This window comes from Oncorhynchus kisutch, linkage group LG27 (genome assembly GCF_002021735.2).
Source record: "Oncorhynchus kisutch isolate 150728-3 linkage group LG27, Okis_V2, whole genome shotgun sequence".
In the NCBI taxonomy this organism is placed as follows: domain Eukaryota; kingdom Metazoa; phylum Chordata; class Actinopteri; order Salmoniformes; family Salmonidae; genus Oncorhynchus; species Oncorhynchus kisutch.
Window position 1 is genome coordinate 9,418,707 of NC_034200.2, and position 16,250 is coordinate 9,434,956.

Sequence of the window (16,250 nt, forward strand, 5' to 3'; positions counted from 1 at the left end):
CACACACACACACACACACACACACACACACACACACACACACACACACACACACACACACACACACACACACGCCCCACGGGCTGGTTATTGAACATTGATCAGAACTCAGTTTTAGTTGGTGGCCCACTCTGACAGAGGGCATGAAGCCCTGCAGAGCTAAACAACACAGGACCATGAAAGACCAAATAAATAACAAAGAGAAATGACTACAGCATTACAAGAGAGAGCAAGCAGGGCAATGCCAGAGCTGCAAGAGAGACGTACACATAGAAGAGAAATCACAGACAATACATGATTATAAACTGGGTGGTTCGAGCCCTGAATGCTGATTGGCTGACAGCCGTGGTATATCAGACTGTATACCACAGGTATGACGAAACTTTTATTTTTACCGCTCTAATTAAGTTGGCAGCCAGTTTATAATAGCATTAAGGCTGCTCGGGGGTTTGTGATAAATGGCAGATGTACCACGGCTAAGGGTTGTGTCCAGGCACTGCGCGTTGCATCATGCATAAGAACGGCCCTTAGCCGTGGTATATTGGCCATATACCACACCACCTCAGGCCTTATTGCTTAATTATGAATTGGGTGGTTTGAGCCCTGAATGCTGATTGGCTGACAGCCATGGTAAATATCGAGATGTCTTTTATTTTACCTTTATTTAACTAGGCAAGTCAGTTAAGAACACATTTTTATTTTCAATGACAGCCTAGGAACAGTGGGTTAACTGCCAAGTTCAGGGACAGTCGTGACTAAGAACAGCCCCCCCCCCCCCCCCCCCCCCCGGGCCTTATTGCTTAATTAGAACACAGGATTTTGAGAGACCAGACATGTTCATTAATGGTAATAAAACAAGAACAATTCAAGACCCGAGTTTGATAGTAACAGAACAAGATTGAAAAGAAGAGATGCTTCACTTCTTTCTTAAACATTAGCTTAGGCAATCACCCTGCTTGGAAAACTCCATCTCATCTCTCGGTTGGAAACTTGGAACCATGCCGAGAGAGAGAGACCCAGAGAGCAGGGACACAAAATTGTGATACACACTGCACACTACACACTACACAAACACACACACACACACACACACACACACACACACACACACACACACACACACACACACACACACACACACACACACACACACACATACACACACCAGTTCAGCCTGGCCCAGATTCAGGAGATAGTGTTAACGCCCCATTGACTGCAGGCTCATTGTGAGCTGGTCTTAGCAGATAGCCCAGCTGGGCCCCACACACAATGGCCGCCCGGCGGCACTGAAAATCCTGTCACACTCAGCGACTGACTGCCCCGGCTCCCTGTGGAGGACTCATTCTGGCTCTATTGTCCCTGTAGATAAAGACTGATTTTCCTTTGCACTTGCACACACAGACACACACACTCACACACACATGCACACAACTGACACAATGGTGCTCAGAGTCACTTAGGAGGTCTGGGTTGGGGATAATATGAGGGCATTTAGGGGCTGTCCCATAGGACAGGCAGGTGACTGAAGGGTAATTTTCACCCTGAAAAGACCAATGATTGGCTGTGATTGTGATAATGATCGCCATTATAGATATTATTGCACGAGATGAGGAAAAAGTATTATCCTTTGAGCTCAGCTGAAATCGGCAGATTTGTCAAAATATTCTGTCTTCCTTATATAAGATTATGCTCTGCTTGTAAGTTAGGCAAATAGGATGTTCTAACAGTGACATTGTTTAATCTGTGATTTTCTGAGTCATTGAACCCTTTAGTATATGTATATATATATATATATATACACACACGCACACACACACACTCACACACACACACACACACACACACACACACACACACACACACACACACACACACACACACACACACACACACACACACACACACACACACACACACACACACTACCAGTCAAAAGTGTGTACACACCTACTCATTCCAGGATTTTACTTTATTTTTACTATTTCCTACATTGTAGAATAATAGTGAAGACATCACAACTATGAAATAACACATATGGATTATTTTAGTAACCAAAAACAAGAAATTTGAGATTCTTCAAAGTAGCCTGGCAATCTCTCAACCAGCTTCATGAGGTAGTCACCTAGAATTCATTTAAATTAACAGGTGTGCCTTGTTAAAAGTTAATTTGTGGAACGTCTTGCCTTCTTAATGCGTTTGAGCCAATCAGTTGTGTTGTGACAAGGTAGGGGGGTATACAGAAGATAGCCCTATTTGGTAATCAGCTCAAATAAGCAAAGAGAAACCACAGTCCATCATTACTTTAAGACACGAAGGTCAGTCAAATTTCAAGAACTTTGAAAGTTTCTTCAAGTGCAGTCGCAAAACCATCCAGCGCTGTAATGAAACTGGCTCTCACGAGGACCGCCACAGGAAAGGAAGACCCAGAGTTACTTCTGCTGCAGAGGAAAAGTTCATTTGAGTTAACTGCCCCTCAGATTGCAACCCAAATAAATGCTTCACAGTGTTCAAGTAACAGACACATCTCGACATCAACTGTGCATATGAGACTGCGTGAATAAGCCCTTCATGGCTGAAAAGAAACCCCTACTAAAGGACAGAAATAATAAGAAGAGACTTACTTGGCCAAGAAACACGAGCAATGGACATCAGACCGGTGGAAATCTGTCCTTTGGTCTGATGAGTCCATATTGGAGATTTTTGGTCCAACTATCTTGTCTTTGTGAGACGTGGTTTGCACTGTGAAGCATGGAGGAGGAGGTGTGATGGTGTGGGGTGCTTGCTGGTGACGCTGTTGTGATTTATTTAGAATTCAAGGTTTAACACTTTTTTGGTTACTACATGATTCCATATGTGTTATTTCATAGTTTTGATGTCTTCACTATTATTATACAATGTAGAAAATAGTGAAAATAAAGAAAATCCCTTTAATTATAAGGTTTGTCCAAACTTTTGACTGGTACTGTATATATATATATATATATTCCCTGCTAATATTGTACAATCTGTGTGTCGCTTCATTGTCCTGGGCTATTCATTGTTTGAATTGAAGACCAGATTGATCTCAGTTTGTCAGTCAGATTTGCCAATCATAAAAAAAAACAAAGCCCCGGGTCCTATGATTTCTTAATCCGGCCGTGTGTGTGGGTGTGTGTGTGTGTGCGCATCTGTCTGTCTGTCTGTCTGTCTGTCTGTCTGTCTGTCTGTCTGTCTGTCTGTCTGTCTGTCTGTCTGTCTGTCTGTCTGTCTGTCTGTCTGTCTGTCTGTCTGTCTGTCTGGTGTGTAATTAGGGCCCATCAGTCATAATCTGTGCTGGCGTATTGACTGGCACCTAATGTTCTAATCAAACTCTCCCCAGGATGGCTGTTACAGCCAGAATAAATGCACATTAATTATAGGGCTGCTGCCTAGATTTATCTCTCTCGCTCTCTGTTCTCTCACTCTCATTCTCATTTCCTCTCCCTTTACTTTTCTCACCCTCCTTCCTCCTTCTTCTTGGGGCGGCAGGTAGCCTAGTGGTTAGAGCGTTGGGCCAGTAACTGAAAGGTTGCTAGATTGAATCCCTGAGCCGACAGGGTGAAAATCTGTCGTTCTGCCCCTGAACAAGGCAGTTAACCTATTGTTCCTAGGCCGTCATTGTAAATAAGAATTTGTTCTTAACTGGCTTGCCTAGTAAATTAAATCCCCCTACTATCCTCTTTGCCACAAATGTCTTCCATTCCCCTCGTGGTCATGTCTTATTCCCCTTCCCCTCTCTCTTCCTCCTCTCTTCTGTGTGTATTTGTGTGTCTGTCAGTGCGGCTCCCCTGTCCCCAGATGATGAGGGGAGGGCTGTGAAGGGTAGAAGGGGGGTTGTGTGTGTGTTGTGTAACTGGCCTTGTTACACAGTAGTGGTGCTTTCTCAATGAGATTTACCCCCAAAACTAGTGGGCAGCTAATATTCTCGTGTTTCCATCAGGATTGTGACACTAAAGACTTGTGACGAGCAGAATCAACAGCCTTTGCATCATTCGAGACTTTTGCTTTTGTGAGAAGGTGTCAAAGTTCACAGTTAGCCATTGTTATGTAAATGCTAGCTGAAATATACCCCGGGCCTTGCCTTGGCTCCAATTTAGTCCGCCAGAGCTATGGCAGAGTGAAACACGGGTGCCGGCACTCGTAAGTGGAAACAGAAAAGTCTGAGCCTTTTGGGTAGAATTCTGGGGTAAATTGTAATTGGAAATGCGCCATAGGTGGAGGGGTGAGGGAGGCGGGGAAGGAAGGGGAAGGATGTGGAGAGGTCAGGCATCAGAGGTACATAGCCTTAGGGTCACAAAATTCACACAACCCAACCCAGAGTCGCTTACAAATGTCATAGATCATTTCAGTCAACCAGAGATGTTGCCCTCTCTTTCTGAAATGATCAAATCACAACATCTCAGCCAGGGTGGGGCTCAATTTAGAATGTTTGAATTGACTCCCATTAAACTCATTGAAATTTGAATTGAATTGGCCACTCCCGACAGGATGTAGAATTTTAATTTGAATAACAGGAAGTATAATTCAATTCAGTGCATTTCAAATAAATTCCACTCAGTCATAGAACATGAGAGTTTCATTGAATCTTTAAGGTCACACTTCCAGATACCAAAGAATATATCACTTTCCTCTGGAAACAATGCTTATATACCTTTTAACCTTAGTGGCTAGAATAGACTATTATTTTTCCACCAACCATTTCATTTATTTTCTTCTTTTTGAAGGCTTCAGGGTCAACTTGAGGGTTAAACTAATGCATTCTGGGAAATGTTGTATTTTCCCCATATTGAAAAATGTAAGTGATTCATTAAATATAATAACTTAGTGTATTCGTTATCACAGGAGGTTGGTGGCAACTTAATTGGGGAGGGCAGACTTGTGATTATCGCTGGAGCGGAATTGGTGGAATGGTATCAAATACATCCAATACATGGTTTCCACGTGTTTGATGCCATTCCATTAGCTCCGTTCCAGACATTATTATGAGCCGTCCTCCCCTCAGCAGCCTCCACTGATTCGCATACAAGTTTTGTCTTCCTTGACCATCCATTTCAAGATTAATTTCTATTTTTTTCAACAATATTCTATATGCATGTATATAACGACCTGTTTGATGTTTTATGTACAAGATGTATATTTGTATAGACTACACCTTATGTGGAATAGAAGAGGCATTTGAATTTCATTGAGTTTCACTGAATTCAATTCTTTTTTCCATTGATTCAAATTTGAATTGTGATTCTGAATCCTGTTTACTTCTTCAATTCAAATGTAATTCAAATTCAAGAATTGAATTGGAATTTATGAGGCATTCTCAATTCAATTATGACATGAGCCAAACCCTGATCTCAATATTCAATAGAGATTGAAACAAAAGCCTCTCTGTTGTCATCTCTGTCTCCTCTCTCCCTCTGTCTCTGTCTCTACATCTGTATCTTGTCTTCCCTTTTCTCTCCATTCCATTGGTTCCACACCTGTGCTCCCCTTCTCTCTCCTTCACTCTCTCATTCATTCTCTTTTTCTCTTCCTCCACTCTGAAGCAGGAAATAGATTTGGGGCTAAAGCCTTCTTATCTCTCCCCAACACAAGCCCCCCCCCCCCCCCCCCCCCCCTCCCACACACACACCCTTCAGCCAGTCGCATCAAAAGCCTCTGTTGTGATTGACAGAATTGACAGATAACCATCCGAGCTTTGTGTGCTTTAATTAAACGCTGACTGATACTTTAAAAGGATTTGAATATGAATGTCTGCTCCCTGTCTCATATCAGGCAAATTTTAATTAGTTCAACTCTGTCAGCAAAATTTGCTTGTGTGCGTAAATGTGTGTGTGTGTGTGTGTGTGAGGCTAATTTAATGGAACTTTGAGTCCATAGGGTTGTCTTGCAGTTCTAGCAGTGAGCTGGTTCCTCAGCTCAGTTTAGCCGTGCAAAAATAACATCCTTGAATATGTTTAACTTTTGTTCACCGGAAGGAGTCTTAGCTGGAACGTAGGAAAAGGGTCAAAGGTCTATGTGACCTAAATATTTTTAGTGAAATGTTGCAATAAATATTGTTTTGAGTGAATCGATAGTTGTATGAATTGATTGATTCGTGTATTAATATATTGACCGCCAGGTTCACCTATGAGATCGCTCCAGTGTTTGTCCTGATGGAGCAGCTGACGCTGAAGAAGATGAGAGAGATTATTGGCTGGCCCCCAGGAGAGGGGGACGGAATATTCTCACCAGGTATGTAGAATATGGAGTGTGTGTGTGTGTGCAGGCATACAGTATGTGAGTACGTTATGTGTGTTACTGCATGTCCAATACTGTTTGATATCTTTTCAATATAGAAGTGATCATGTACAACAGGACTGGATACCTTTTATTGTCCTGTCATGTGGAAATGTATCATTGGATTGTGCCAAAATCAGGAGGTCATGTCTGCCTGTATTGGACTAGCTGCTGTCCATGGTCCTGTTCTGACCAGTCATTCTCTCTCTGTCCACAGGGGGTGCCATCTCTAACATGTACAGTGTGATGATCGCTCGCTACAAGTACTTCCCTGAGGTCAAGACCAAGGGCATGTCTGCCGCTCCCCGTCTGGTGCTTTTCACATCAGAACATGTACGTCACACGCACACACGCACACACACGCACACACACATGCACACTCACAAGCAAAAACACACTCTGAAGAAATCCTCAATAGTGTCGGTTTTAAATTGTTTAAGTTCCTGTATTTTCTTGTAATCCCACAGAGCCACTACTCTATCAAGAAGGCAGGGGCAGCTCTGGGCTTTGGCTCAGAGAACGTGGTCCTGCTGAGCACAGATGAGAGGTACGCTACAGCAACACACAAAGGTCGCACCTGACCCACTGTAGATATACATTAAGATAGATCAGCTGGTTCTCTGTTCCTGTTCTTTCTCAGGGGGAGAGTTATTCCTGCTGATCTAGAAGCTAAGATCCTCGATGTCAAGCAGAAGGTGATTCTCTCTCTCCTTCCCTCTGTCTCTGTATATCTCTCTCTCCCTGTCTGTCTCTGTCTGTCTGTATGTCCGTCTCTCTCTCTCTCTCTCTCTCTCTCTCTCTCTCTCTCTCTCTCTTTCTCTCTCTGTTTCCTACATGAAGGGTTATGTCACTTTGTGACTCCTGTGATATTGTGTTCCTCCAGGGTTATCATCCACTGTTTGTGAATGCTACAGCTGGTTCCACTGTTTACGGAGCATTTGACCCCATCAATGAGATCGCTGACATCTGCGAGAAATACAACATGTGGTTGCACGTAGACGTGAGTACAGTGTGTTTGTGTGTTTGGGGACAATATCGTTTTTTCCTATCGTTCTATTGGTGCGTGTGTTCTTTCTCCAGGGTGCATGGGGAGGTGGTCTCCTGATGTCCAGGAAGCATCGCCATAAGTTCAGTGGTGTTGAGAGGTACTGACACACACACACACAAACACACACATTCCTTAATACACACTACAAACGCGGTAACGACTGCTGGTCCTCTTTTAGGGCTAACTCTGTCACGTGGAATCCTCACAAGATGATGGGAGTGCCTCTACAGTGCTCCGCCATCCTGGTCAGAGAGAAGGTGAGGACAAGCACACACGCGCACACACACACACACAGAGACACTCTCGCTCTCTATATAACCCTGTTCTTTCTCTCTGTAGGGTATTCTGGCGGGCTGTAACTCGATGTGTGCAGGGTACCTGTTCCAGCCTGATAAACAGTATGATGTCAGCTATGACACGGGTGACAAAGCCATCCAGTGTGGGCGCCACGTTGACATCTTTAAGTTCTGGCTCATGTGGAAGGCCAAGGTGAGTCAATGTTACATGAATCTAGTATTTGGTCATATCCAGGCTTCTAATTCCATATAGACCCCAATGGGGTTTCAACACTTATAGGAATGCCCTGCTGTCCCCAGCCAGCACCTCTGTATTCTCAGCTCTTATTAATCATTGTAATATTTATATATTTTTTCCGCAGGGCACCATAGGATTTGAGCAGCACATTGACAAGTGTCTGGACCTGTCTCAGTACCTCTACGACAAGATCAGGAACAGAGAGGGATACGAGATGGTGTTCGATGGAGTGGTAAGCAACTGTCCTAGTTTTTCCTTTCCTCCCTCAGTCATCCCCCCCTTCCTTCCACAGCCGCAGGAAGTAGGGGTGCTGAAAAAATGATAGTAATAAAACAAATCCTTAATTAAGGTCAAAATATTCTAAATGTGTGTCTTCTCTCCGTAGCCCCAGCACACCAATGTATGTTTCTGGTACATTCCACCCAGCCTGAGAGGCATGGAACACAACAGCAAAGAGTATCGAGAGAAACTTCACAAGGTAATTGTTGTACCGTCTTCTATCTTTTCAAATGTTCCAGACACGTTATTCCAGTATTCTAAAATATGTTCTATTCCCCTCCCATCCTCCAGGTGGCGCCCAATATCAAAGCAATGATGATGGAGTCTGGTACGACCATGGTGGGCTACCAGCCTCAGGGCCAGAAGGTCAACTTCTTCCGCATGGTCATCTCCAACCCTGCAGCCCTCCAGTCAGACATCGACTTCCTTATTGACGAGATCGAGAGGCTGGGGCGTGACCTGTAGATAGCACCAACACAGTAGCCTGAGGCCGGAACTGCAGTTTTCAATGTTTTACCTGTAACCACACTAATCGGGCTCTGAGAGAATTTTGGAGCTGTTCTTGATTTGTCCTAAACAATTCTCTCTGAAGGTAGGATGTGTAAACCACAGCTTTTATGGCATGATGGGTACACACTCCAATACTAAAGTTTGACTAATGTTTGTATGTGTGTGTTTGTAGTAGAGTACTGTGTTGTGTGTGTGTTCAAGTCCGTAAAGCAATTATTTGTCTGTGTTGCACAGTAGATTAGGTAGATTAAATGATGTAAGGTAAGGTAACACAGGGAAACCCTCTACATCGGTGTGTGTGTGTATGCGTGTGTGTGTGAAAACAAAGAAATGCCTGAGAGCACATATAGTATACAATATACTATGATATATGAATATTATGATATACACGATGCATCACTTGCACTCAGCATATATATAAATCTAGAGACAGATGCACCAACCCTTTCTCCTAGCGTTAAACCTTGACCTCCAGTGTGTGTTTCGTGGAGAAGGTGTGTGTGTGTAACAGTGTATGTACCCCATGCTGTAACCTAATGCTGTATTGACCTTTGAACTAGGACCTTAGTGTTGACTATTGGCTGAAAATGCCCCTAGTTACTGATCAAGTGTCAGTATTATGTTTTTCTCCCTAATGGTTAATATTATTAATTATAGGTATTGGGGAGGGTAAGCTGATCCTGGATCTGTGTCTAAAGGCAAATTCTACTTGCAGAGTGTAAAACACTGGTACCTGGCCTGTGTGGAACAAGCAAACAGTATGTCGTTTTTGAAGATGTTTAAATACTAATATGATAACTATAAATATATATAAAGTTAAAATATGAATTATTTATGACATTACCAGTGTTTCAAAAGTCAAGTATTTTCCTCCATTTGTAAATGTATATTTGATGTATATTCTATAGCCTCTATGTAATCTGTATGTTTTGATTAATAATGCTATTAGTCAATGATATATTCATATATTATAGTGAATATGTGAGCCAAAGAAAGTGAATCGGGAACATACAGCAATCCACAGCCCTTTAGATAGCAGAAATACACTAAATCACATGTAAGATATCCTAAATATGTTACTTAATTGCCCTGATCCCCAGTGCAATCGGTATATTGTGTATCTGTGATTGTGTCGCTCTGACTGAATGTTGTGCAGTGATCCGATTGACTGTATGATACTTAATTATTATAAGATTATAAGGAGATTATACATCTATTCATTTGCCAAGAGCATATATATATATATATATATATATATATATATGGTACCGATGGTGTCATTTGAGAAGCAGCCTTACCGGCTTTTTGGTGTCAACTCTGGTGTTAACTTGTCAGTCCTTCATCTAGCAAGAAGCACAAGGCTATCGAGAGGGGAATGTACTCTTCAAAGACGGAGAGAAAGAGGATTGTTCCTGTCTGACAGAAATATAATTAGAAAAATGTAATATACTTGCTTATGTATGTATTATGTTCCATATTTCCTGTACCCTCAGTGTTTTGGGAACTCATTGGAAAATCTAAGAGTTTCAGTTAGTGTCTTTGCACAGTAAAATCTTTCTTTATTTCTTCCATTTTAAATGGATGTGTATTGCAGTATTTTAAGAATGATGTGATTATAGAAATATAATTAATTTCTTGATGGTATGTAGGGACCAGCTAAGTAAACTGCACAGTGACCTAAACCATGTGACCAATCTTAATGTGTATGAAGCCGTAGTGGGAGAATTGTCTTTAGGAAGGTACCGTAGGCACTTTAACTCGCAATCATGCAATGTGCAGCTACAATAAAGTCTATTAAGAAACTGAGTGGGTCTTATTGTTTCAACTGTTTCTGGTAGGATAGGAGTGTGAAGACAGTACCTGTCGGATAGGAGTGTGTCGAAGACAGTACCTGTCAGATAGGAGTGTGTAGAAGACAGTACCTGTCAGATAGGAGTGTGTAGAAGACAGTACCTGTCAGATAGGAGTGTGTAGAAGACAGTACCTGTCAGATAGGAGTGTGTAGAAGACTGTACCTGTCGGATAGGAGTGTGTAGAAGACAGTACCTGTCGGATAGGAGTGTGAAGACAGTACCTGTCGGATAGGAGTGTGTCGAAGACAGTACCTGTCAGATAGGAGTGTGTCGAAGACAGTACCTGTCAGATAGGAGTGTGTAGAAGACAGTACCTGTCAGATAGGAGTGTGTAGAAGACAGTACCTGTCAGATAGGAGTGTGTAGAAGACAGTACCTGTCAGATAGGAATGTGTAGAAGACAGTACCTGTCAGATAGGAGTGTGTCGAAGACAGTACCTGTCAGATAGGAGTGTGTAGAAGACAGTACCTGTCAGATAGGAGTGTGTAGAAGACAGTACCTGTCAGATAGGAGTGTGTAGAAGACAGTACCTGTCAGATAGGAGTGTGTAGAAGACAGTAGCTGTCAGATAGGAGTGTGTAGAAGACAGTACCTGTCAGATAGAAGTGTGTAGAAGACAGTACCTGTCGGATAGGAGTGTGTAGAAGACAGTACCTGTCGGATAGGAGTGTGTAGAAGACTGTACCTGTCGGATAGGAGTGTGAAGACAGTACCTGTCGGATAGGAGTGTGAAGACAGTACCTGTCGGATAGGACTGTGAAGACAGTACCTGTCGGATAGGAGTGTGTAGACAGTACCTGTCGGATAGGAGTGTGTAGAAGACAGTACCTGTCGGATAGGAGTGTGTAGAAGACAGTACCTGTCGGATAGGAGTGTGTAGAAGACAGTACCTGTCGGATAGGAGTGTGTAGACAGTACCTGTCGGATAGGAGTGTGTAGAAGACAGTACCTGTCGGATAGGAGTGTGTAGAAGACAGTACCTGTCGGATAGGAATGTGTAGAAGACTGTACCTGTCGGATAGGAGTGTGAAGACAGTCCCTGTCGGATAGGAGTGTGTAGAAGACTGTACCTGTTGGATAGGAGTGTGAAGACAGTACCTGTCAGACAGGAGTGTGAAGACAGTACCTGTCGGATAGGAGTGTGAAGACAGTACCTGTCGGATAGGAGTGTGTAGAAGACTGTACCTGTCGGATAGGAGTGTGTAGAAGACTGTACCTGTTGGATAGGAGTGTGTAGAAGACTTTACCTGTCGGATAGGAGTGTGTAGAAGACTGTACCTGTCGGATAGGAGTGTGTAGACATTTGCACCATTTCACAGGTTTTCGCTCCTGCCTTGTACCTGATTGATGAATTAAGGTCACGGATGAGTAAGGAACTCCCCTCGTCTGGTTGTCTAGGTCTTAAATGAAAGGGAAAAAACAGCAGATGCTAGGACCTCCATGGAGTAAGTTTGAAACCCCCGCTGTACATGTTAATAAATACACACATACACACACAAAATAGACTCACACCTCAATCCAGAGTGATGCATGACAGCACATTGCAAAATGAACTTCATCTAGAAGAAAGAAGACAACACCATGTTTCTCCTTTACAGTCAGAAGCCAGTTCTCTCTCCTCTTATCCTTTTCACTTCTCTTTCTCTCTGTACCTCTGAAGGAAACTTCCCACAGTGTTCTCTCCAGCTCCAAAATCTCAGTGGTAATCACCCCAATTGCCCTTATGCTATCACACACACACCTAATCACCCAGGGAAATTATTTGGTTGGCCCCAGCTGTCTACCTCTGCCTGATGAGCTGTTGACAGCTCCCCATCTTCTCTCAACCTCCTCACCTCTCTTCCTCTCCTCTCCTTTTAATCAGCCTACTCTCCTCCACCTTTATTCCTCTCCACTCCCTATGGCTGTCAGCCCCCCTCTGGCTGTCAGCCACCCATCTGAGTGGCGTGTTGCGGCATGACTCCCCCTGGTGGTGGCTCTAGATCGTGCGTCAATCAGAGGTACTCAAGTGTGCCGATTGCCAAATAAGGAACCCTGTGTAGTTCTGACATGTCTACCTCAGAGTAATGAAGATATAGATGTCGAGTGAATTGAGATTCCTATTCAAGAACAGAAACATTGTCATTGACAATCAATTCCACTTTTCAATTGTTGATTTGGAATTCCATTGAATGTTCTATGTTGAGGGTAACCAAAAAGCCTATCAGCAGCTCACACACAGTAGAAAGTGTTAATATAGTCGGGACTGTAATTGGTCATTACAGCAGTCATTTGGAAGCAGGTGTTCCAAGCCTGCAATAACAATAATAACTCATGAATATGGAGGAGGCAGCCATACAGTAGAGAGAGAGAGAGAGAGAGAGAACGATAGAGAGAGAGAGACAGAGATACAGAGAGAGAGAGAGAGCAGACAGATAGCACATTTTCTGTCTGAAATATGTATGTTACCTGTAAAAATATATATATATACGGCAATGTTTATATGACCCCCTTTCAAACAGCCCCTTATTTACCACCATGGGTGTGGTTTGCAGTTCAAATGAAGGAGGTGTTAAACAATGGAAGTGTTAATGAATGTACCTGCCAAATCAAATTGTGTTCGTCACATGCTTGGTAAACAACAGGTGTAGACTAACAGTGAAATACTTGCTTACGGGCTCTTCCCAACAAGGCATAGAGAGAGAAAACAGAGAAATAATAGAAAAGTAATAACACGTAATAATAACAGATATAATAAATACACAATGAGTAATGATAACTTGGCTACATCTCTAGAGAGATCTGAAAATAGCTGTGCAGCGACACTCCCCATCCAACCTGACAGAGCTTGAGAGGATCTGCAGAGAAGAACGGGAGAAACTCCCCGAATACAGGTGTGCCAAGCTTGTAGCGTCGTACCCTAGAAGACTTGAGGCTGTAATCGCTGCCAAAGGTGCTTTTTAGAATAAATGGTGCAGATGTAGAGTAAAGAGTCTGAATACAGTCTCCTGAGTGGCGCAGCGGTCTAAGGCACTGATTGAGGCGTCACTACAGACCCCAGGCTGTGTCACAACCGGCAGTGACCAGGAGTCCCACAGGGCGGTGCACAATTGTCTGGATTAGCGGAGGGTTTGGCTTGGGGGGCTTTACTTGGCTCATTGCGCTCTTGTGGCGGGCCGGGCAATTGCAGGCTGACTTTGATCATCAGTTGAACTGTGTTTCCTCCAACACATTGGTGTGGGTGGGTGTTAAGAAGTGCGGTGTGGAGGGTTGCCTTTCCCAAGCCTGTTGGGGAGTTGCAGCGATGAGACAAGATCGAAAAAGGGGGTGAAAAACAAAAAAAGGTGTCTGAATACATTTCTAAAAATGTTTTGCTTGTGTTCCATTATGGGGTATTGTGTGTAGATTGATGAGGGGGAACAAAACGATTGAATCCATTTTAGAACAAGGTTGTAATGTAACATAACGTGCGAAAAGTAAAGGGGTCTGAATACTTTCCGAATGCACTGTATAACTTAGAATAAAGTGACTAGGCAACAGGATAGATAATAGCAGTAGCAGTAGCAATACTGTAATAACAGTAGCAGCAGCATATTTGATGATCCAAAAAGGTTGATGCAAAATGGGTCAATGCAGGTAGTCCGGGTAGCTATTTGGTTAATTCTTTAACTATTTTAGGTTAGTGTGTATAGACCATGAGAGAGCCTTACCCTCTGTAGCAGCTTGAGGTCAGATGCCAAAAACTTGCCATTCCAAGCAGTGATGCAGCCAGTCAAGATGCCTTCAATGGTGCAGATGTAGAACATTTTCAGCCTCCTGAGGGGGAAGATGCATTGTTGTGCCCTCTTCACAACTGTGTTGGTGTGTATGGACCATGATAGATCCTTAGTGATGTGGACACCGAGGAACTTGAAGCTCTCAACCAGTTCCACTACAGCCCCGTTGATGTAAATGGGTACATGCTCGACACTCCATTACCTGTAGTCCACAATCAGCTCCTTTGTCTTGCTGACATTGGAACCACACTGCCGGGTCTCTGACCTCCTCCCTATCTTTGTTGATGATCAGGCCTACCACCATCGTGTCGTCAGCAAACTTAATGATGGTGTTGGAGTCGTGAGCAACGACGCAGTCATGCGTGAACAGGGAGTACAGGAGGGGACTAAGCACACAACCCCGTGGGGCCCCCGTGTTGAGGGTCAGCGTAGCAGAGGTGATGTTGCCTACTCTCACCACCTGGGGTCGGCCCGTCAGGAAGTCCAGGATCCAGTTGAAGAGGAAGGCATTCCTGTCCCAGGGTTCTTAGCTATATTAGTGTGTAGGCCAAACTGTTCAAACTCTACAGACGTTTTCGTGAGAAGACCGATTTTCGCTATGTCTCATGGTCTGACAAACTACGCTCTAGCTCTGCCACCTTTTACCGCAGATGAAGAACAATGATATCAGCAGATGCGGTGGATTGAGACACAGCCCATGCTCTAACTTAAACAGACGGATAGGGGGGGGGCATGGATATTGTAGGCTAAGGGTTGCCTAGTGGTTAGAGCGTTGGACTAGTAACCAGAAGGTTGCAAGTTCAAATCCCCGAGCTGACAAGGTTCAAATCTGTCGTTCTGCTCCTGAATCCACTGTTCCTAGGTCGTCATTGAAAATAAGAATTTGTTCTTAACTGACTTGCCTAGTTAAATAAAGGTAAAATAAATGTAAAAAATAACCAGCCTCAGATGTGAGTGCTACAAGGTGGTAGATTATGGCATGACTCCTTTGAGTTCTTGGGAACAGAAATTATGGTGGTCATCTCATCAAATTATGGTGGATTACAGACTGGGACAAGGAGAGGTTGAAAATCACTAAAGTGATAAACTTCATACGAGCAAAATCTTTAAACCACAGGCAGTTTGTTTCACTGTTGGAAGGGACAGAGTCTGGTCGTGCAGATCTCCCCTACCACACTAACGTGAAATGACTGAGTTTGGGGAAGGTGCTTAAGAAGGTGTGGGACCTGAAGTCGGAGATTGTTGGGTTTTTGCAAATTAAAGGAAAATATGTGGATTTCCCTCAACTGCAAGATAAAGAATGGTTGGCTGATTTTGCCATCACAGTGGACATTGTCCTCATGAATTAACTGAATTCCAAACTACAAGGGAAGGGCCTTTTTGCACATCAGATGTACAGCCTTGTCAAAGCCTGCAAGGGACACCTCCTTACACCTCCAGACCCGCCAAGTAGAAGCCAACATTCTCACCCACCTTCCTTCTGACACTACTAGTCTGTTCCCTATCAGATGACCTTCTGACACTACTAGTCTGTTCCCTATCAGATGACCTTCTGACACTACTAGTCTGTTCCCTATCAGATGACCTTCTGACACTACTAGTCTGTTCCCTATCAGATGACCTTCTGACACTACTAGTCTGTTCCCTATCAGATGACCTTCTGACACTACTAGTCTGTTCCCTATCAGATGACCAGCGGGAGAAGTATACCTCGCTGCTGCGTGCTTTGAACGGGGAGTTTTCTCATCGTTTTGAGGGATTTCTAAGTGTTTAAAAATGACATGCTGTTGGTTTCCTCTCCTTTCACCTTCAATGTGGATAACACTCCCACTGACCTGCAACTTGAGCTTATCGTTCTTCAATCTGATGCAGTGATTGGAGAACTATTCAAAACAATGTCACTGACGAGGTTCTATGCATCTCTCGAAGAAACAAAACTATCTAAATATTAGGAGTCATGCTCAGAAGATGTTTTCACT

The 16,250-nt window shown here is 43.4% G+C and overlaps 1 protein-coding gene across 7 annotated transcripts in view; it reads left to right on the forward strand.

Moving 5' to 3' along the window:
- Positions 1-10,468, forward strand: part of LOC109872213 (glutamate decarboxylase 1) — a 35,596-nt gene extending 25,128 nt beyond the window's left edge. For all 7 annotated transcript variants that reach the window (XM_020463367.2, XM_020463366.2, XM_020463368.2 and 4 more), the window contains 11 exons: positions 6,134-6,246; positions 6,509-6,624; positions 6,759-6,838; positions 6,932-6,986; positions 7,175-7,291; positions 7,372-7,436; positions 7,518-7,596; positions 7,679-7,828; positions 7,998-8,105; positions 8,259-8,351; positions 8,444-10,468. In XM_020463367.2, coding sequence (XP_020318956.1) covers positions 6,134-6,246; positions 6,509-6,624; positions 6,759-6,838; positions 6,932-6,986; positions 7,175-7,291; positions 7,372-7,436; positions 7,518-7,596; positions 7,679-7,828; positions 7,998-8,105; positions 8,259-8,351; positions 8,444-8,617 — 1,150 coding nt within the window. In that variant the 3' untranslated portion in view covers positions 8,618-10,468. The remainder of the gene's footprint in view (positions 1-6,133; positions 6,247-6,508; positions 6,625-6,758; positions 6,839-6,931; positions 6,987-7,174; positions 7,292-7,371; positions 7,437-7,517; positions 7,597-7,678; positions 7,829-7,997; positions 8,106-8,258; positions 8,352-8,443) is intronic.
- Positions 10,469-16,250: the final 5,782 nt, after the last annotated feature.